Genomic DNA, 23,736 nt, shown 5'->3' with positions numbered 1-23,736 from the left:
ACACCAGGAACATCCCCCCACTGCAGTATTAGCACACCAGGAACATCCCCCCGCTGCAGTATTAGCACACCAGAAACATCCCCTCGCTGCAGTATTAGCACACCAGGAACATCCCCCGCTGCAGTATTAGCACACCGTCAACGGTCCCCCCGCTGCAGTATTAGCACACCCACTGCATTACTCTCCTTTCCCCCCCCCCCCACTTCTTTTCTCTGCATTTTTCATTTCTTTGTTAATGTCTGGAATTTAGTTAACTGCAGTGCACCCAATTCATTTCTTAGTTTCTGACTCAAGCTCCCTGGGAGACACTGATTATGTCACACCCTGTGCTCAAGCTTAAGGCTCCCTCCTGGTCTCTTCTCTGCTCTTGTGTGCTGTGCAAAGGTGTTTGGTCTGCGGGCATCGCTGAGGGTGGACAGGATCAGGGGACTGAAAGGTGGCTCTCATTTAAGAACACTGGCTACTCTTGAGGAGGAGCTTGGTTTGAACGCCAGCACTGCATGTGGGTCACAACCACTCACTACTCCAGTTCCAGGGGATCAGTGACCTCCATGGGCACCAGGCACACATGTGACAAACATATATACATATGGGGAAAACACAACACGTCACAGCAGCACACTTCTCAGAGCTTAGACGACACCTGTGAGGGCTCCCATTTGTGTCTATCGTCTATGCTGCTGAGGTCATAGTTTTACTATGCACTGCTCTATACCTTTAAAGATGCAACTGGAAAGTTGCTTTACTATTCCAAAATTCCTTAAGAGTATAAGAAAAATTCAGTTTTACATGTACTTATATCACTGTGTATGTGTGTAGGTGTATGCAGGCCATTGAGGATGTGTGGAGGTTAGAGGAGCCTGTAGGAGTAAGTTCCAGTCTTTCACCATGAGGTCTCAGAGTCAAACTCAGACTGTCGGGTTTGGTGGCAAGTACTGCTGATCTTAGCAACTGACCTGCTTTGAATATATCCAGGACAGAATCAGGACAATAGCCCCACATATCTGTCAGGATTAGTGATAGCCATGTGCTGTGTAACAACACTTTATTTAGTCAAAGACTGAATGTATATATGAAGGTGGTTCCTCCAGAAGATGCTAGATCTAGAAAATTCCTATGGCCTATGACACTCCAGCTAACACACTGCAGTCTCAGGCATTTCACACTTGAGGTGACAATGCCAGTTACACAGCAGATACCATGATATAACACAAAATAGAGCCACAGATTTATGTATTTGCTATCTGTGCTTCTCACGTTATTGTTGAACACACCCCTTTCACTTATCAAACATGTACTGTTGAAATATCATGCCATGTTCTGCTGGCAATAGCTGTGCACTCTTCATGTTTAAAAGGAGTACCATCTAAGTGTGTGAAAGTGCACTCCACAGTGTCTGCATAACTGCAGGTTTCTCAGAATGCACCCCACTGTTGCTGAAGCAGGCGTTCGTGGAGTGACTCCTCCTTATGTAGTTGTATGGAAAATACTAAAGGCTGGTGGCTAATAGTCTCTGAACAACTAGCCAAGAGCAAGAACACACCTGAGTGAGGAAATGAATGGAAAGTCTCTCCAGGGACCACAAAGACACTTTCTTTCGTTTCTTTCTCAAAACGCGTGGTCATTTCTTCCTGAGTCGTCTCTCCATCTTCCCTGTCTTCCTGAAGCCTTTTCATCCTTTCCATTAAGGCTTCTAGCTCACCCAGTGAGTCGACAATCTGGAAGAACAAGACAGTGTTGGTGCTATGGCACTACAAACTGCTCCAGGAAGCCCCTCCTTCTCCAACTCTACTACAGCATGCACATAGGACACTTATTTAGGCCACAGCAGAGATGCTAGCCAAATGATATGAACTTTTAATTGACAGGAATATTTTAAATATGGCTAGGGTAGGCAAGTATATAGAGATAGAAGGCAGATGAGTGACTGCCATGGGCTACGCCTGGGAGAAGAGGATGTGTGTGTGTGATGCTACTGGCTACAGAGTTGCTTTATATACTGCAGTAACATCCTAAAATTTATTGTTGCCAAATTCTGTGATGATCCTTACAACTATTTGGTTGTACCCTTTAAATGGGGAAATTGGGTGATATGTAATTGACATTTCATTGAAGCTATTTAAAAAAGAACTTGAGTTTTTCACTAACTCCACAGCAATTATATGACATACTCAAATATTTTCAGATGTATGAATCTGCTTTAGTTATAAATATAAAAAATTATAGGTGTGAAATTGAAATACAGAATTCTAGGGTTTGGTATATGCAGTCTCAAAATTTCTCCTTTCTGCCTTCTAAGATCTATTTTCGTTTGTTTTCCAGCATCTTACAGACAGATGCTGTGCATGGGTCTGACTTTAAAGGCCTGTGATACTGACTGTATCAATGCTCAGTTTTTGTTATTCTAACAACATCACTTTCCTTAAGGTGCCAAGAAAGGTGTAGGAAATCCAAAGAAGGGTACAGACATCATATATAGCAAGAAATTGAGGCCAAGAAGTCACCTGGGCAGTGAAGACATTCAGAAGGACATTTAAGAAGAGAAAAATAGTTTAATGATAAATTTCAGTATTGTTTTTTTACTGAAAGTTGAACTCTGTAAACAAGGGTATATGTTTAAAGAAGAAAGCTTAGAGTCTTCTTGGTTACAGTGTCTTCAGAGTAATAACAGCTTAAAAGTTCAGGTGTGGGTGGGCAAAGGTATTATATAATAAAGACTTAAAGTTAAAAATACTAGTCAAAACTTTAGGTACTGATGAAACTTTTACAATGCTAACAGCATCTTTCAAGTAGGTAATAATCTCTCTGGTCACAGTGAACTCTCTCTGGATAATATCAGCAAGAAGGTTCCAAGAGAAGTGATGTGGGACTCCTCTGCCCCTGGTTGATGGGGAGACTGCTTCGGCCTATAGCAGGGCAGATTGGAGCTAGGTGGGAGGATCAGAGATGTGGAGGGAAGTGGGCAGAGTTAGGGAGAAGTCATGTAGCTGCTGAAGGAGAAAGATGTTGCTGCCAGAAACTTTCCAAAAAGCCACAGCTTTGTAGAGATATACAGATTAATAGAAATGGGTTCATTTAACATGTAGGAGTTAGTTAATGAGAAGCCTGAGGTAATATGCCAGTGTTGTAACAAATATAGTTTCTGTGTGATTACTCAGGTCTGGGTGTCCAGGAAATGAACAAGCAGGTTCCAGCTACAAAGAAGCAGTTGAGTACAAACCCCAAAGTTGTTGCCTGCCAGGGATGCGTTCTCGATGCTATTGTCATTAGCCAGATCACACACGCAGAAGCTGTTCACTGAGATTAGTCTGAAATTGTTGGAGATTCCCGGTTCTCTCTCTGGGTTGATGCCACTACCAAAAACAAAGCTGGCCAGAGCATGATAGTGAGCCAGGAGGACCACAGCGTGCACTAGCTCAGGCAGGGACCAATTGTTTTCTCCAGTTTTGACAAGTTTCTGAAAGGAGAATGTGAGTCAACATGAAAACCAGAGGAAGCGACAGTCTTATGCTCACTGTAGTCATGTTAACTAAAGCTCTTTTTAGAATGTCTCACATTAGATAGGCCTCTGGTCACACGATGTCATGTGCGAACTACCAAAGCCTCGCAACAGGTGGTGGCATCACCTATAATAAATACTGTACTGCAGCACTTTAAAAACATTAATAAGATGTTAAGATAATCAAGAAACATTAAAGCTGGAAGGGACTTTGACATTTTCTACCAAAGCCATTCATTTTCAGGCATTTTAGATACTCTGTCCCTAAGTCATGTGAAGATCCGGTTGAACAGGATAGCTGTTGATTTCCCTCTAGACAGCATTTGGTAGAGACGTCCACCTCCCCATTCCACAGGACAGAAAGTGACTGTTCATTGAAGTAAGAACGTATGACATGTCAGTACATTTGTTCATATGCTAGTTCATTTGGCCTCTATTTACAGCCACAATTAAACCCATTAAAAACAACAATACCAAGTAATGTCCAATATTGGCTACCAACCTGATTGTGTCTGCAGACAACTACAAGCCAGTCACTAACACTGAGTAATTTTCCTGATTACATTTCTTGAAGGCCCACTCTAAAAGTGGACCAGGTCCCGAAGTGGATAAAAGTAGAGGAAAGCTAGCTGAGCAGTTCAAATGCATGCATGCATTCTCTCTCTGTTCCTGACATGTAGATTGCATGCTGCTTCAAGCTCCTGTCTTCACTTCCCTGCAGTGATTAATGGACTGCAACTTGGAATTGTAATTTACAATAAATCTTTTCTCTCCTAGGTTGCTTTTTGCAGGATTAACTCCCAAGGGTGAATTTCACCAATACTTCCCAGAGACTCCTTTCCATCAGTTCAATATTCATTCAAACAGGTAATGCTGTTCTTTTCTCTATTAAAAAAAAATCATCTTTATATGACCACAGCCTTAGACATATATTTTTCTGCTTTTCAAATCTGACATTTTGACATGTTCATTTTTCCCGAAGCTACACTGTTACACTATTTTTAAAACACAGGTACAATGTAATGCACCTAAGGATTTCATTTCTGAACTGATGTCAGGTTATTCTTTTGTTTTTTCTTCAGTTACCTGCTACAATGAATAGCTTCTTTATGCTCCAGCTCCTGTCAAGCCTTGAAGTGGTCCTCACCGTCCACTTGTCTTTGAAATGTTGGTTGTCCTGCCTGTGCCCAGTGCTCTTTCTTTAGTCCTTCACCTCGACTGTCTCTATGTCCTCCCTATCTAATCTCCATCCTATCAGTTCTCTGATGTACTAACACACTATGAGATCAGAGCAGACCTAGAACCGTGCTATGCTCCACAGAGTTCAAAAGTTGCCAAAATCTAATATTAAATAATAGAAACAGAGTGCTCACTTTAAAAACCGTGGTTTAAAAGGCATTTCTATGTATTAGCACATTACATGTGTATTTGTAAGCAAGTGTCTGAGACGAAGGTAAGGCTTCTCCTGCACTGAACTCTGCTGGACAGCACTGTGTCTGGGATGGAGATGTCTATTTCTTATCTGGCCAGTAATTCCCACACCAGCTGGAAGTCACTTTAGATTTATAAAAACCATTTCTTTATGGGTCTTAATTATGAAATGTTAAAACTACTGAAGGATTTAGAATTCAGAGATCTCCCAACTTTATGGAATTTATTAACTAAAGGCACATATCACTGACAATACAGTCAGAAGCAGGATATCCTTGACACTAGTGGATTTGGATCTATTATCTCCTGGACAATGGAAGCCAACTTTTCTCAGTCAGACACCGAAGCACAAGTTCAGGCCAATGAGCAATGCTTATGGAGGATCAATTTTCATTTGCACTTAAATGAAACCCACTGAATTTCTGATTCTTTTCTATAAGTGTATATAATACAGCATCTCTTTTTTCTCAAGTTATTAATATATAGGTGTTTAGAATTAAGTCCTTATACATACACACATGTATAATGAAAAAGAGGCTATGAATAAACTCTCAAACTTCAAGCATAACTCAGAACCTGTATAGAAACACCCAATACCTGAATGTGCTCTTTCGTGATCAGCCAGGGCCGGTGTGCCAGCAACTTGTTAATTTCATTAAGATTTCTCAGTCGTTGTGGTACATATTCTAAGCCATTCAGCCACTCAGCAATCCCTCCAGTCTTTAAAAATTCATCCACATGCATGTTTATCAGGTAGGAACACTGGTGTCTGGCTGCAGCCTAAAGCACAGAAACAAGCTTCCTGAGAACAGTTGTGAGCAGGTCTTTCCACAGTGAGTAATTCAGATGGAGCCAATACAGTTTTTACTCAGTAGCTCTTTTCTCACAAAATCTTCCCTCAGAACTGTTTACCACACTATTGTTGCAGATTCTTGAATTGATACATGAGGCGGATATGCAGTTTTCAAAGCAAATACTTGTCACATGAAGTCAACGACTTCCTCCTGAGTTTGGTGGACACAGAGCAGCAGCTAGCTACACTAGCTATTTTCAGGAAACGCACAGGCACGGGGCAAGTCTGCTATGGGGAAGACACAGTACGCTCCATCTAAAGTTCAGGAGCTTCTACGAATGTGTATCCTAATCAGGAATCTGGCTTATATGAAAACTTCCCTCGTCTCCCATAGGATGAATGAAGCAATCACATCTGACCTCAGGGACCGGCCTACACACGGCCATCATGGATCCTCTCTTTATGTAGTCAATGTTAGCTGAGTGCTGTCAATGGGACACTCATGTGAAGGACGGCCACTGCTCGTAAAAACTATTTTATTCTTTCCAGTCTCTGTATCTCAGCTCTGTCTTACAGAGTGAGCATTCTCGGTCTGCTTTCAGCCTTGCTGTCATCGAAAGCTTGTATTAAAGTCACAGTTCATCAAGTTCATGTCAGAAAGCACAGAATGCTGCTTTTGTTCAGCTCGGTGATGCTCACCTGGACAGGGCAGCTCTGCTGGCTGCTGCCTTTGTCTTTCCACGCACAGCAGCATGGGCTCATGCCCCCACTCTCTTCCCCACTGGCTGGCTAGGTAGAGCACTGCTCTCCTACTGCTCTAGGACCTCCACCACAGCTCCCTGCCCCGGCCCTCGACTTGCAGATAACATTGACTACTTAGAAGTGCTGCGATCCACTCAGTAAGTCTTCTCTTATACAGATCTGTCACTAGTGGCAACTAGAACTTTTCTCCTACCCCACACCAACGATCATCTTCATGTATAGGATAACTAAGGAAAATGCCTGCAATCAGCTTATGCAGAAAAAGACCCCAAGAATAACAGCAAAACTGGACCCAAAATCCATCTTTAATCACAAGAAACTAAACATCAAAGTAATTCCACTGAAGGTTAAGCAAGAAACACTCAACATATTAAGTGACTTAAAGCAACTCTGAATGTATCCAAGGGATATGGTATTCAAAAAGCCAGAGGCTTCTTCAGTTATGCCCCATGTAACTATACTCAGCTTCACACACATGCACATACAAACATACATATATGCACACCCTTCAACGGATACACACACACACACAACCATATATGTATACAATCACACACACATCCCATACATACATACAGTCTCTCAACACACACTCATATACACATTAACCTACACACCCCCAAACATTCACACGTGCGCACACACACATTCCACACATTCACATTCAGTCTCTTAACAGACACACTCACTCACACCTCTCCCCCAAACACATACCTTAGAAGGGACACTGAATATGTGGAACCTAGTTAATGGCAGTAGGGAGTAGCGGGAAGTAAGCACCTACCATGATGGCAATGTAGTGCCTGTCTGGAAGGGGAAGGGGGCCATCCATGCGCAGCATGTAGAACTGGCTCCGCAGGAAAGATTCCAGGTACTGAGTGTGCAAGCTCATCACCTGTGTGATGTTGTCCAGGCGACCAGACGTAGAGTACTCTTCCACGAGAAAGTTTGTCCGTTCATCCACCGTGTTTGCTTGGACAACCTATTAACAAGCAGAGACTGCAGTGACTACTGTGATGGAGAGAGCTTTGCTTTCTGCAGACCCTGCCTCTGCTGGGGAAATACATATTCATTTGATGCTAACAGACCCTGAAATTATGCAGCTGCTCATACTAGAAACAGAAATTTAAAAAGAGAAAGCACCATTCAGTTTTGGCTTTGGTGCCACAATTTATTAAACAACAAATGGTAAGTTATCAAACATTAAACACACAGCTATAAAGCTGAGGGAAGAAGCCTCCATCTGTCTTTGCAGGCAAGCAGACAGACTCCAGAGCCCATTGCCTGGCCATTGTCACACAAATGTAGCAAGGCAAATCCAGGAGCATTTGGTCACATGTATTTGCAGCCTACTCTCATCAACTGACAAAGAAAATTACTTGCATTATTTTGGACAAATATCTGATCCTTTGTTGTTTTTGCTGGTCAACATTTTTAACATCTTTATGAAATCTTTTTTAGAGATACAGGAACATATAATGACTTGTGGAAAAATATTAGTTGAAAATTAATACGGACACTAGATTCCATCATTGCTAGTCTAAGCCTAATGTAGTAATTACTAAAAACAAGGCATGAAAATAGAACTTACGTCCTCCATCGCGGGACCAAAGAACTTTCACAAAATAGATGATAATATACAGCCATATACTCCATGCCAGGTTGGTGTCACACACCCAATTGGGTGTGGCAGTGTGAAGAGCTTGCTAATCTTGTGAAAAGATGCAGCTCTGTGAGACTGGATGGACACCAAGGTGACCCCACCACTGGCTAAGTTCCCATTTGTATTTTTGAGCTATACTTTTAGATGTAAGATGAGCATGCTTCTCAGTTTTAGAGATAAGGAAGCAGATTCTGGATGTAACTCAATGTTGTACATCTAGTTCATAGCAAAGGGTTTGACTAGGTCTGTGAAGTCCAAAGTGATGGCACTTAAAGACTCACTGCTCTCTTCAGAGCTGGCTTCACAGTTCCTTTTACCCCTGGGGGAGTGCACATTATACAAAGGAAGTGTTTGTAGAGAAATACTTAAATGGAGTATATCTAAAAGTGAAGCTGTGAAGAAATGCTAGTTACACTGGCATAAATACAAAAGGCAACTTCTCATCTCATTATGGAACCCCGGGTACTCTCATTTGCTGTTTCCCTGTTGGGTCAACTAGAGGGACTGAGCTAATAGTTAAGAAATAATAGCCTCCTAGCCCAAATATAAATAGGGCTAGAATATCCTATTTTTGATTTGCTTTCTCTATAAGTTTCTGAGTTCTCACAGGGTGTTTACAAGATATCACTAGATTCATAAGCTGCTCCACATCCTAAGGATGCTCCGGGAGGTAGTGCACATGCACCAGGCCACCATCTCACAGTGCAGCCCTGGGCTGTGCACGCAGGCACATGCACAGGAGCGCTTTTTGTACAGAAGCTGCCCCCCAGAGCTAGAGATGCAGCATGGTGACTTTACTTTTTGACTCAATGAGGTCACTGAAGCAGGAACAGCAAGTGAAGTGCAGGCACCACCCTAGACATCCACAGACAAAGACAGCTGTGCACACCAGGGAACAGCAGCGAGGAGAGGACTGCATCCATGTGCACTGGGCACCCACAAGCAGACAAGTAAGTCCTTAAGTGGTTCTCAGCCTGATGACAGCCAAGAGGCATCACCAAGACCCCGACCTCACTGTCATCATCCACAAAGATGCCTACCAACAAAACAGGTGCAAACCTTACTCTGTACCACTGTTAATCTCTCTGCCTTGCACTTACCATCTTGTCACCAAACCCTACCAAAGATACACAGTTGTTAGAGTATTTGTGGCATCCTGTCAATCAATCTTATAAATCAGGAAAAAAAAAAGAGTAACTACCAGTAATGAAGTCATTGTCTGTCTTTTAAAGGTAGATTTCATTTTAAAGTATCTTTCTATCCCAATTACATGATAAAAGTACTGTGAAATGCTGGTCTCTTTAAACATGAAAACTTAAAGATTTTCTTAGTGAATCTAAAAAAACCCCACATTTTTCTGACATGAATAACACATTAAAGAGCAAAACACATCTACTTTTGCATGAAAATATGGATGCAGTTTTAGTGAGTTTCAGACAAAATAATGTATTAAACACAAAAGAACTTACTTCCTTCTCTGGAATAAAGGCACTTGGTCCTCTTGTTAGGGGTTGAGACACTCTGATTCTTTTATCCTGTTTGTAAAAGAAATGTTCAATGTGTTATGATAACTTTCCCAGAAAATTTGATTGGTAGACAATGACAGCCAATGCACTACAATAAGTGAGTAAGTCAACAGAATTACATAACCCCGAAGAAGTTTGGGGTCAGGTCAAAGAAAATCCAGGGCAGCACTGGTTGTGCAGATGTGAGATAAAAGGACAGACTTCTATCACAGTGCTGGGGGAGACTCAGTCATCAGAGACCATTTTACAATTACAATAAATTCATACCTGTCCTTACAGTGCTACAGTACGATATTGCTGAGGAATATTACTATTTTTGTCCCACTTAAGTCTCTTTATGATTTATCATGAAGATTCTAATGAGTTTGCTCCCTTCTCCACGAGCAAGCCTGGGTGCAGAGAACAAAGAGGTCTCTTGAATTCCTTATCTACAAGACGTGGGGAAATGGCTATGTGATTGTCTATGATAAAGGTAACACTCTGAGTTAAGAACCAGCCCTCTGAAGTCACCACATAAAACTATGGGTGACAGCATAAAGGTTGCAAAGACTGAGCAGGAATAATAAAGAATACAGGCCTTGTGCCTACTAGAAAAGTTTATTGAGCTTTCAATGCCACGAACCCTCCTGAGGAAACTCGACGCTAAGAAAGTAACTCAGGTGGCTCCTTCCCTGAAAGTAACAGAACCTCTTCTAAATGAGCCTACAGTAAGAGCCAGACAAATGGAAACTGACTGGTAGTCCATGGGTAGATACCTGGGTATAAGCGCTCTGTCCAAGCCCAAGTAAGGCTAATTAGCATACATTAACAACTTCTCAGGACTATACTGTAGAGTTACAAGAACATAATGCAATCAGAGATCCAGGAGAAACAAAATGTCACTCAAATACAGATGCAAGAGGAAAGAAAAGGGAAGCCCTGGGTGAGTATCAACAGAGAAACCAGTGGTGTTGCTATGGATTTCTGGAAAAAGTAAAGCTTAAACAAGGTCATTTATATTCATTCTCTCCCTTCCTCCCTCCCCTTGTTAGGGGGTAACTTTAGTCTTTTTTGTTCCTTGCAAATAAAAGAGCTTACCAAACACAAATAGTTATTTAAATCCTTTAATCCCTTACTTCATTAAGAAGCAGTTTTAAAACAAATTGGCAAAAGTAGGCAGTTGGGTATTCAACAGTGATTTCTTTGAGAGCCTAATTGGATATTGTGATAGGCCGAGGAGAGGAGTAAGAAAACAGACTTAGGCCCAACCCTTCTGAGCGTTGCACACACTCTCCATCAACTGTCAGTGTTCTAGCAAAATGTATACGTCACATGACAACTGTAAGCTGCTTAAGTTTCCAAACAAGTGACACGTCTAGATCACAAAGCAAGCCGTAATTCCCAGGCGACTGCTCAAGGACATGGAGGATGGCACATGAACTGGATTAACTCAGAATTTCTCATACTGGTATTTCTGTCTACACTGACTATAATCTAATTTGTCAAAAAAAAAAAAAAAAAAAAAAAAAAAACAGAATACAAAATAGAAGATCTATGTTCCCCTAGCTCCCCTCTGCAAATGATGATGGATAAAATGTCAAGACATTGTGGTAGTGACATCTGTTTGAGACTAGCCTAGGTTATATAGCCATCTTGTCTGTAGAAACACAAAACAAAATGAAACACAAAACCTGATGCAGCCCACTGTCTGTAGACCTTCATGAACTATAATGGGGAAAGTAACTTCCTGGATAACTAGCCATTTCCAATAAAAAAAAAAAAGCACCTAAGAAGCTGACATGAGGGAGAAAACCAAGTTTGAAGAGAAAAAAAAATGTAAGTATGGTGATAAATGAACACTGTAAAATAAGAAAATACACAAAATTCAGAGAAAGAGGGTACAAAAAAATACGCATACCCTTACATGGAAGTATCTAAGGGGTTTCTGGAGACAGCATGAGGTCCTGCGGTTATAATGTATTTATAAAAATTATGAGTTAATACATTAATAAACCTAACTCACCTTTAAATTTTTAAAACTTTTACTTTGTTTACAAAAGTACTTTCTGGGGCTGGAGAGATGGCTCAGAGGTTAAGAACATTGCCTGCTCTTCCAAAGGTCCTGAGTTCAATTCCCAGCAACCACATGGTGGCTCACAACCATCTGCAATGAGGTCTGGTGCCCTCTTCTGGCCTGCAGTCAGAATATTGTATACATAATAAATAAATACTTAAAAAAAAAGTACTTTCTACAACAGATAACATTTAAATATAACCTGTGTTTTTATTGTAAGGTAACTACAGGATCTTGCATGCAACTCAATACAGTATCATTTTTAAACTACTACTAAGAAGGCAGACATACATGCAGCTAAATACACCATTTGCCTCACACTGGCAGGCGCACACGGTGGCTGAGACGAGAGGGTTAGCAGCCATCATCTACCTCACTGTTCCAGCTACATGCAGGGTGTGCACTTCACTCCTGAGTAATGCTGGCACGAACATCCTTATAGCAAGAGACCTGTGGCACAGGCCATAAGATCTGGCATAGTTTCTGCTGCAAGATGAATTCCTGGGGTTTTGACTATAATTAGCCTTAAAAGAGTTACATACTGCTACAGAAAACAAAGATGCCCATTTTTATCCCCTGAGAAATATCCACGTAACACACTCATTTCAAAAGTAGAAATGTTCTTGGGTTGTTTTATTGTATGCTTATTTGAGTACCAAGTTCATAAACAAAGATGAGGATCAGATCTGTGTTTGCAATGTCACTCTGGGGGTGACACCGCATCTGGGCCATAGAGAGGAAGTTAGTAGAGGTCTGGAGACAGCCCATGAGAGAGGTGGTGTAGTCTTACCTGAAGGCACAGTCTTTTCAATAAAATGAATGGAGAGCTAACAGCATTTTCTTTTTTTTCTCAGATACACAAATACATAAATACATACATAAATATGCATGTGTGTAGCTATTACACATATATAGTATGTAACAATGTATACATATGTAAATATACCTATAGTTACATGTGTACTTTGTGTATATGCATGGTTTTGCTTGAGACAGGTCTTGCTATGTACCTCTAGCTGGCCTGGAACTCCACAGTGCAGACCAGGTTGAACCTGCAGCAATCTGCCAGCCTCTGCCTCCTCTTAGACTACAGTCACAAGTGTGAGTCATCGCCCTCCCTCAGCTGCGCTCTCTAACTGGTGCGGCTTTTGAAGTCACCACTCCGTCCAGCTTCTGCATGGGACAGCCTTCCTGGGGTTTCTCTGCTGCAGCAAATGGCTGCTGTACACATTTCTAAAGGCTGAAAACCAATTAGAAAAATGGCCAAGGCAGATCCTCAATTTCACTCTGAGCTCATTTTACTCTCAAAAAAAAAAAAAATTCTACCAGTCCATTTTTATCACTGTATACTTTAAGGTAAGATCAAATATAAGAGAAATAAAAAACCAAAATGGCCAAGAGATCTGCCTTCAACTATACACTAGAGTTCTTTCTAGTCAATGTTTCACCTTTCCTCGGCTTTTTCTTGGGTATCCGAAATACCAAAAACCAGCTTTCTACTTCATTCTTTAGGCTAGCCATTCTAAAAGCCCAGCCTTGGATGTTCATATGATAGGCACTGGCCACATTTAGTTAAATTTAAAATAAGTTTAAAGCAATTTCCATCTACACTGGTCACACTTCTACTGCCTGACAGCCACATCTCACAAAGCTGCCAGTCTAGCCAGTTTTGGAATCACTGCACAGGAACGGCCAGTACTGCTCTCCCTTCTTCCCTTGGCTCTGAGGATGTGTCTTGATTCTGAGAGTGTGCTGAACGCTTCTGCCCCTCTTTAAAATCAACACCACATGGGATCTACCTGTAACTGGCAGGCACTATCAAACCATGAGTGAGCAGCAGTGCAATGGCAGCCCTGAGAGCTAAGTCCTGAGAAACTGAAACTCTAAGCCTCCAACACAGCCAAGCTACCATCTACTACCAGACTCTATAAGCAAACTCCCCCTGAGGCCTTCTCATAGCCTGTTCAGTTCACACTAGCTCTCAGCTCTCCTCTCACTCAGCTTCCACATGAACTCCACGGCCCACAAGGGCACCTTTTCTAGATGCCCCTCACACCACAAAGAATTCTTCTCTCAAGTGAACAATCTCTTCCATGGCTTTCACTATCACACAAACAAATCATAACTTTAACACTGGAGGATTGGGGGAGCTCAGTGACAGGGGCTTTAAATGAAAAAGAACAAAAGACGTGACTCTGTATCTTCTCTAAATGAGGAGTAAGTTCTCTGAAGTCCTTAAGTTGGCACTGGGGCATCCTGGGACATTGTCATATACGTTCAGTCTTTCATACTACAAAATGATTTTGCCGTTTAGTAAGTCCATTCTTAAACTGCATGACTGAGTGACAAAGAAAAAACTCAAATGTTTTACCTGAGTTTACAATTTTCTGTTTCGTAGCTGTCTTTAATCACATGAGGCCCTGAGCTGCAGGCTAGACACATGTAAAAACTCACATATTGAAAGTCATTTTATTCCAAAGACTTAATACTGGCAGGTCTTCAGGGCACCACAGTAGCAGTGACCCTGCTCACTCAGAGGGTTGTACTTCATGCAGACAGTGTCAATCCTCTAAATGTCTCTCAGTCATCGGTTTTTGCTATGCTAAGGAAGATGTCAGCTCTCGGCTATAGCTCTTGCCCTTGTTGAGAGGCCCTGGCATCACTCCCAGCTGACATACAAAGCTTGGCAGAAAACGAAGCACCATAGTTTCCTTCTGCCCATTTTCTCCCATGAGAGAAAAAGAAAGCTACCTGAAAACTTAGGTCATTCTATATCAAAGGGAAAAATAACCTGTGGCTGTCCTAAATTCAAACCTTTATTACATTTTTCTATTTATTCATATGTGTGACAGAGGTACGCACGCCATGGTATATATGCAGAGATCAGAGGATAACACTTGGGGGTCAGTTCTCTCCTCCCACTATGTGAGCCCCTGGACGAGACTCAGGTTGTTGGGCTTGGTAGCAAGAACTTTACCAGCTGAGCCATCTCATGGGCCCAGTTACATTAATTTTGAGGACAAAACTGTCCTGGGTCCTTTTCTTTAACTATCTGTGATTAAGGTAATGATTTATTCTTGGACTTAAAAGCCTTTTATCATACTAGTGAATTGTACCATGACACTTACATCAAGAATCTTATTTAGCTTTTGTGAAAGTCACAGGAAGCAAACAGCCTAGAATTTTTCTTAGCTGCTGTCCATCATGGTGACCATTAGCTTCATGGACTGATGGATTTTAAGTTGATTAATATTAAGTGGTAGATTTAAAGCCTCAACTGCCTACATGCTCAAGATTCAAGAGCAACATGGCAAGTGGGTTCTAAGCATGTGATTCTAGACCATTCCATCAGCATCAAAGGTTCTGTGGTGCAGTAGGCAGTACTTCCCAGCATTGCCCTGATTTGGGGGCAATAGAAAGGTGGAAAACGGTTGTTTTCATAGGACTGAACCCAGCACAACATGTACAAGTAGAGGGGGAAAACAAGATGTAACTGGGAAAAATGTAAACCTAAGAAATTAACTAGCTAGAAAAGCTGGAAGACACCATTTCTCAGTCCTCATTCGTTAATAACTTTGAAACCACTAAAAATAAAGAGAAATTATCTATAATGCTGATTCTGGTGCTAGAAAACAAAAGGGAGTATAAAACAGAAGAAATCTAACTTGTGGCTTGTTTTCAAATATTCTAGACAACAGTCAAAATGTTCTTATTTTTTCTATTCGATTCAACCATTTCAATCAAGAAAGCATTGGCCATAAAATGGGAGCTATACTTTATGCCTGCTCTATACTTTATACTACATGCTTTGAGGGGCATTACCAGGGCTGCCATCTCAAAAGTGCTGCTAGCAGGTATGGTTCCTTCTGGACAGTGCAAGCAGAGAGGATCTACTAGACAGAAATCAGCTGAAAATATGTCTATTAAGCAATTACCTGTTGGCAAACAAAACCTTGAAAGGATGAAGTTGAGATATATTTAGAAAATTAGCTATTTTGACACTTAAGAGCTAAGCACTTTACTAGATCACCTTATATAAATTAATCCCAATAGAAAATTAAGACACTTGCAAGTTTGGGACTCTTAAAATCATGAGTCTTTAAAATTAATCAGCAAACTACTTGTTTATAGGTGGATAGGCTTGTTTGTTTCCTGCACACCCAGATGCAAATAATCACACAAAACTATATTACCACATTGTTTAGTCAATAGCTTAGTCATATTTCTAACTCTTAAATCTTAAATTAACCTATTCCTATTATTTTATATTTTACCACGAGGCTCATGGTTTACCAGTTAAGGTTCAGGTGCATCTATCTCCTTTGCCAGCTACATGGTGTCTCCCCGACTCTGCCTTCTTTCTCCCAGCATTCAGTTTAGTTTTTCTCACCTAGTTCTACTCTACCTTATCACAGGCCAAGATAGAGTCTTTATTCATTAACCAATAAAAGCAACACATATACAGAAGGACTTCCCACACCATTTCCCCCTTTCTGTTCAAATAAAAAGGAAGGTTTTAACTTTAACATAGCAAGATTGCATACAACAAAACAGTTACCAAACAAGAATTATACTTATAATATTTAGTCAATTTACATTTGTCAAATTAAGGAAAATATCATTTATCCTATCTTTGTGAGTCGAAAGTTTTATATCCAATCTATCTTTTATCATAAGTAAGGAAAAGTATAACTATAACTATCTGTTCTTCAACTCCAACAATGACTCCAGAATATAATATTACCTAAGTAAACAGGAAGTGCATTGTAAGCAACTTGCAAAACTCTAGAATTGACAGAGACATCTTGCTGCCTGGACAGTCACCCAAAGTTCTTCTGTAACATTGACCACCCATCTTCAGTCCACAGGCCCATAGTATCTGGCAGACTTTTCCATGAAGCAAGAAATCTGAAGATCTCTCATGTCTTGTACTGGCAAAGTTCATCGGTCACTTTCTTCTGTGTACTGCAGAATGTCTGGCAGTGACTTTTATAAAGCAGGAACCCTGAAGGACCATCTCACCTTTAAGCAAGTTCAGCAGTCATTTTTCTGTGGTTCCTGCATATCCAGTTCATATAGCATCTCATCAAGCATTCAAGCAAGAACAGTTTCTTGCCCAAATTGCTAACAAACTCCATAAGGAGACTCTTCAATGTCCATCTTCCTCTTGAAATAATTGGTGCTACTAGGAGCAGAGGATGTCTCATTGTCATGAAAAGTCCTAAGTTCTTAAAATATTTTGAATGCCATGTTCTGTTAGTCTTTTTTTAATTTTTTTCCTGTTAGTCTTTGAAAGGTTTGAAGAATACCTATCCATCTGAAATATATCTATAGATATATCATCTAGAAAATCTAACTAACATGACTACAAGCTTGACTATTATAGATTATCTATTAACCTGTATTTATTAATTATACATTTTTAATGAGCTGCACAAACACCATACCTTAATCATGAGCAGAAATATACATATAACAAAATTGACCTTAAATTTGTAACAACAAACCAAGATCCATACCAATGCAAAGTATTCATCTATATGGCATATCCCCTTTAAATGTAAATAAACATTTATAAGCAACCATTTAGAGAATTGGGCATTGTTCTCTAGACTACTTCCTGCTGACTGGGATGCTGTTAATCAAGTCTTTTATGGGATATCCTGTGTGATAGGTCCATCTCAGCCAGCAGTCTTGAAGCTGTCATGGATGTTGGACCATCTGGTACATTGCTTCAGGGGGTCTTGTTTGATCAACCCATAATAGCTGGTAAGGAATCCACAGCTTTCTAACCTCTGTGGAAACCAAAACAGAATCTTTTTTCCAAACCAGCATATCTTTAGACTCAATTTTTGAAGTCAAGATACCTTCAAAATATATATGTTGGTTTAGCTTAGCAGCCCATACAATGAAATGTCTCTCTGCACTTAGTTCATTTACAGTCAAAAATTTAAAGAAAACACAATAATATACATAATCCAGATTCTCTGTGTATTTTCCATCTTTACATTGTTTTTTTTTACTCCTCAAATCTATGACTGTCTGTACTCTTTATATATTACTTTTACTGTCTCTTTAAAGATATTTACTTCCTTTTTATAACTGTCTATACTCTCTTTTCTTTCTCTCCCAAGTCTATGTACATTTATAAACACATTGTGACCAGTTCAAACGTTTATTTCTGTCTGAGTTTGTCTTTATTGCATATCTGTAATTATTTTCTGACCAAGAGTCCTTTTAAACGAGTCAACAGCTTGGTTTCAGTGGCACTGGATTCTGGCTCTGCCTGTCTCAGCCTTTCAATATGGTAGAGTATGTTTACCACAAGCTCTGGGACCACCAGGTGGAAGCTGCATTCACCACCTCAGCTCTGGTAAGCAGTTGGTCCATGCTGCTACCAAATAACTTGCAGCACAATGTCCACAAATCCCATTCAAGTACTCAGCCTCCTGAATGAACCAGAGCTGTTTGTGTAGCTAGCATAAACTGGGAAGCCTTCTTAAAGGAACCATGCAGTTTTTGCTATTACCGCTGAGTCAGGAAGCCTTCTCTTAAAGGAATGTGCCTCTGCTTGCTTCTAGCAAACAGAGCCCACCTAAGAAAATGCTGCTACCATGAAGCTGTGCTTAACTTTCTCTCTCTCTCTCTCTCTCTCTCTCTCTCTCTCTCTCTCTCTCTCTCTCTCTCTTTGGTGTGTGTGTCTAGAATTCCTTTCCAAGCTCTCTCAGGTTTTATGTGGATGTATTCGACCCACACTGGTGTTCCATTTTGTAGGTGAGGGATGCTTGTTCATTTTCTGGCCACCCAGACCAGAAATAATCACACAGAAACTATATTAATTACAATGCTGTTTGGCCTACTAGCTCAAGCTTCTTATTAACTAACTCTTACATTTGAAGTAGCCCATTTATTAGTTTGCATTTTACCACTAGGTTCATGGTTTACTGGTAAGGTTCCTGGGCACCTGTCTCCTTTGGCAGATACATGGTGTCTCCCTAACTCCACCTTCTTTCCTTCTCTATCTTCTTGGAATTTCCATCTTAGTCTATTCTGTCCTGCTGCAGGCCAAAGCAGCTTTATTAATTAACCAATAAATGGAATGCATATACAAATGGACACACCTCTTGCCCTAAAAAACTGACTGCCAAGGAGAAAATTGATTGCTACATTCCAAGATGCTAATATATTTAAATGATTAAATTAAATGTTTTTATTTATTTTTTCTTCAGTTTGTGTCATTAGAAAATGCAAAACTATGCACATACACCTACTCATGTAAAGCTGTTCCTGCAATTACTCCATAAAGATTATGAATAGCACATATATGATTAATTTTATAAAGACTCTATATCTCTTTATAAGTACCATCTGCTTAATGTGTAAAACTATTCTGGCAAAGTGAAATCTAACCCCACAGCTTTCAAAGATAGCCTCAGATGACAGTTTAACAGTTTCAACATTTTTAATGTACAACAACAACAAAAACATCTTAATGACTACACACACCCTAAACAATTTTTTCTGTGAATACAGGAAATCTGGTTGTTGCTGAAGATGCAAGCAGTGCATTTCAGTTGTTTTCTGTCCTCACACTAATATAGGTGCTCCGTTTTAGCAGGATCACTGAAGAAAGACTAGGGCTAGACCACAGTCACAATGATGCAGGAAACAATGTAGATGCTTCTGTTTGAAAACCTTGGTAAGAGATTTCAGCTATATGACATCTGCACAGATACTAATGACATTGTATATTTCAAAAGGAATGGTCATGGAGAAAGAAACACATAGAAACTGCGTTAGATGACTTAGTGGTTAATGCACTTGGCACAAAAGTGTCATTCCCTACTTTGAGTATGCTCCTACTATTTTGAGAAGAAAAATATTTAGACTTTTAAAAAGTCACACCCTTCCCAGGCTTGATTAAAATATATATTTGCATTTACAATACTATAATGTCTAAGATCTATAGCCTCTTAGTGAGAAAGATCTGGAATGAGGACAGCAACAGCACAGGTTATTTTTTATACATGCTCCCACTCCTCTTATTCTGCGCTAGTATTTCAGGGACGTGCAGGAGCTGGCCTGCATACTGTACTGTGTGAAAGTTCACAAACACCATAAAGAGCACCCAAGCTCCCCTCACTGTGGGAATTCATCTTGTTCTAGAAAACCTTGTAAGAGTACCACTTGCAATTAAGCTACAGAAGTGTGGTGGTTTGAATAAGAATGGCCCTCAAAGGCTCATACATTTGAATGAGCAATAGAATATTAACTAAGACAGAAATTGGTACCAGGGAGCAGGGAATTGCTGTGGCAAGCCTGACCACATTCTTGTTGGCAGAATGTAGTCTTTGGGAATCTGGATTATGAAAGCAGCTGAATGCTTTAAGCAGGGATTAATGGGCATACTAGTAGGAGCATGGAAGACAGCACTGAGGACAATTTGAACTGTGGGGGCCCAGTTGAAGAAGTTACAGAATAGGGACTGGAGAGATAGTTTAGAGGTTAAGGGCACTGGCTGCTCTCCCAGAGGTCATAAGTTCAAGTCCCAGAAACCACATGGTAGCTTACAATATCTATAATGAGATCTTATTCATCAGGAAATGGCACTACTTACCGAGTCTGGCATACAGGCATACATGCAGGCAGAACACTATATAAATAATATCAATAATTTTTTTTAAAAAAAGACGTTACAGAGTAAAAGAATATTAATAAGTGTCCTAGAGACAATGTGAAATTTTGAAGAATGTGGCTATTTTCTGATCTTGTCCAAAACGTCTGCCTGAAGTTAAATTGAAGAGTGTTCGATTAATAATGGCACTGACAAAGATTTCAAGACAGCCTAGTACTGACTCTGTCATGTAGATCTATAATGAAAAAGGAGCAGGATGAGCAAGGAAAAATAGAAAATGTAAAGTTTGAGGAGAAAAGGAGCACCAGAAACTAGAATGGAGCTAAATGTTATACTCAAGGAGCTAAAAAAACAGTTTAAAGAAAAGCCTAATGTTAATGGAATAAAGGGACTGATGGCCTCAGGGCAAGTCCCTATCCAGCTAAGCTTCCAACTTGTGAAAAGGAAGTAAAGAAAAGTTTAAGCAGTGAAGGAAACTATTGAAAACAGAAAGCTGATGAGTAATGTATTTAAATGAGGGGTCCAATTTCAGCCCTAGCAAGCTGCATGATTCTGGCTTAAAGTCAAGGATACAAGAAAGGGGTTGTGGAATGTCCCCCCACAGCTAAGGAAAGCACTGAGGGCAGGTATGCATCAGGGAAGTCCCTGCATGGACGCCCAGGGAGGCCACTGAGGGAAGTTGTGAAGGTGAAACCAGGATTTTGTTGGAAATTCCAAGATGTTGGAGATGCCACAGTCATGGGATACCCACCAATGAGAGCTACTAACAGGGTGTAGAACCAGCTCAAGAGAAAGAAGAGTGTTACATCTAACAGAGCTGAAAGCTGTGGAGATCTGAAGAGTGCTTTGACATCAGACACGAGAGGCGGAGTCTGGAGTTTGCAGAGCTGGTTTCCAGTTGTTTTGGTCCAGTATTTCCTCACTATATTCCTGTGTGGAATGGTAATGTACATTCTGTGCCACTGCATGTTTGACATTTGTGATATATTTTTGATTCTGGTTTTACAGGAGGTTACAATTAAGAGATTGTCAGAGTCTCAGGACAGACTTTGGATGTTTAAACACTGTTAAGACTGTTATAGACTATGGGGACTTTTACAGTTGGACTGAATGCATTTTTGCATTATGATATGGCTACAAGCCTATGGGACCAGGGAGTAGAATGGAGTGGTTTGAAGAAGAATGGCCCCATAGGCTTATATTTGAATGCTTAGTCATCAGGGAGTGGCACTACTTAGAATTAGGAGAGCTAGCCTTGTTAGAGAAAGAGTGTGACTGGGTTAGGCTTTGAGGCTTTAGAAACCCAAGCCAGACACAGTAGCTCTCTCTCTTCCTGCTTCCTGGAGATTTGGACATAGAGTTCTTGGTTCCTGCTCCAGCAACATGTTTGCCTGGGTGCTACCATCCTCCACCATGCTAATGGACTAATCCTCTGAAACTGTAAGCCAGCCCCAATTAAATGCTTTCCTTTATAAGAGTTGCCTTGGTTATGCTGTCTCTTCGTACAATAGGACACTGACTAAGATAGAAGCCAAGACTTTCAAGTCTTCTCTGGCCATGTTTCAAATTGAGCCTGTTTTTAACAGTGCATACAGATTTCCATTCTTAAGTAGAAATCTTAAAACATCTGTACTCAAAAACACCCTGACCATGACAAACATTTAAAGGAAAACATTTATAAAGGAAAACATTTAATTGGGGCTGGCTTACAGTTTCAGAGGTTTAGTCCATTATTATGATGGTTGGAAGCATGGCTGCGTGCAGGTAGATGGTGTTGGAGAAGGAGCTAAGAGTTCTGTATCTGAACTGGCAGAAAGAGAGCCCACATTGGGCCTGGCTTGAGCATCTGAGACCTCAACGCCTGTCCCCTGTGACACACTTCCTCCAACAAGGTCACTCACACCTACTTCAGCAAGGCCACATCTCCTAATAGTGCCCTTCCCTATAGGCCTATGGGGTATGGATCACAAGCTTCTGAACAGACTTCCTGAAGTATCTAAATCCTGTACTTCCAGAGTGATAAAAAAAAAACATTCAGTGGTAAAAATATGAGCATTGCACTATTTAGTTACTGAGAGCAGAGGTAACCCAGAAACCCACTCAAGGCAAGGAGTGGGACTTCCTTCACTTCACGAGAGAGGTGACTTCCTTCATACCTTCTGTGAGAGGTCACAGGGTAGCACCATGAAAACCACATGTTCTGTACACTAGAGAGATGTTGAGCGGATTTCAGTCAGAGGGGTGCTGCTGACAGTTTCTCTCTTCCCTTACTCCACTCTTTACTGTCTATCCTTCTTAAACACCTAAAGTAGGTCTTGCTCCCTACTCTTGCTAACTTTCAAGCTTATCTATAAATTCAAATATATTCTGAAGATTCACAGTTGTACTGTTTCCCTTCCTCAGAGATACTAAGGCAACCACACTCTTGTCACTTCTTTACAACTCTATAGGACCCACATCAGCAACTCCAGTATCACAGCACAATGAAGGAAGTAAAAGGTCCTCACAGATTTACTGGGTTTGAATTAAGGAGTGGGTGGTGGCCAGCCTGAGACTCTTCCAGCCTCCTTCTCTTCCTTGCACCTTGTAAGAGCATGTCGTTATCTGAGGAAGCTGACATTCTAGAAACATCAGTTGCTTAAACTAATAAATTAAGTGCAGGGCTGTGCATCAACCCACTAGTCCCCATGTATCATTTGGATCCTCATTCACTTGTTTTCTTACATTAAAACAAACAAGATCTACAATTTTCCATAAATTGCCCTAAGTTCTTAGAGACCAGTAATAAATAGTTTGCATGCTGTGACACCAATTTGGGCAGAAAAACCCTCCTTTTAAGCCTTTAAGTATTCAGAGATGAAAGGTACAAAGATACTTGTTGAACATACTATTAAAATTTTTGGCTATAGTCCAAGGAAATAAGGAGCGAACTATAGGTCTTTGTACCTGAGATCATATAAGCCCCTAACAGCCACCTAACTCAACGTTTCCCTACTTACAATGTACATTCCAACCCCTAATTATAAGGTCCAGTTCCACAGAAGTAGTAGGAAGGCCTGAATTTCTATAAAGAACATTTAGGCTTTTAGACTATATAACAAGAACCTTACCTTAAATCCTAGAAAGATTTCCCTATTAAAATCACATCCTAATTAGATTAAGAGGATTTAAAATTGGGAGTTCTAGAAAGTAAAATTCCCATAATCGAAGATTATAGCAATGGGGCATTCCAGTATTTAGGACCAACTAGTCCTTCTAGAGAAACATAGGAACAAGAGCAGTAGTAGTCTTGGCACCAGGGAGATGGAGCTACGTACTAAGTGTTTATTCAGCAGTTTGTCAAGACAAAGTCAAAGAGCTTTCATTACTCTAGT

The 23,736-nt window shown here is 40.5% G+C and overlaps 1 protein-coding gene across 2 annotated transcripts in view; it reads right to left on the bottom strand.

Moving 5' to 3' along the window:
- The window catches only part of Sesn3 (sestrin 3), a 64,759-nt gene that overhangs the window by 15,164 nt on the left and 25,859 nt on the right, over positions 1-23,736 (bottom strand). For both annotated transcript variants that reach the window (XM_050162191.1, XM_050162192.1), the window contains 5 exons: positions 9,618-9,683; positions 7,270-7,467; positions 5,528-5,710; positions 3,221-3,457; positions 1,544-1,718 (listed from right to left, as the gene is read on the bottom strand). In XM_050162191.1, the coding sequence (XP_050018148.1) occupies positions 1,544-1,718; positions 3,221-3,457; positions 5,528-5,710; positions 7,270-7,467; positions 9,618-9,683 (859 nt within the window). The remainder of the gene's footprint in view (positions 1-1,543; positions 1,719-3,220; positions 3,458-5,527; positions 5,711-7,269; positions 7,468-9,617; positions 9,684-23,736) is intronic.

Source organism: Alexandromys fortis, unplaced genomic scaffold, assembly GCF_014885135.2.
Source record: "Alexandromys fortis isolate MF-2015 unplaced genomic scaffold, M_Fortis_MF-2015_v1.1 scaffold_112, whole genome shotgun sequence".
NCBI classification, from domain to species: Eukaryota; Metazoa; Chordata; class Mammalia; order Rodentia; family Cricetidae; genus Alexandromys; species Alexandromys fortis.
This window is presented reverse-complemented; position numbering and strand designations above follow the sequence as displayed.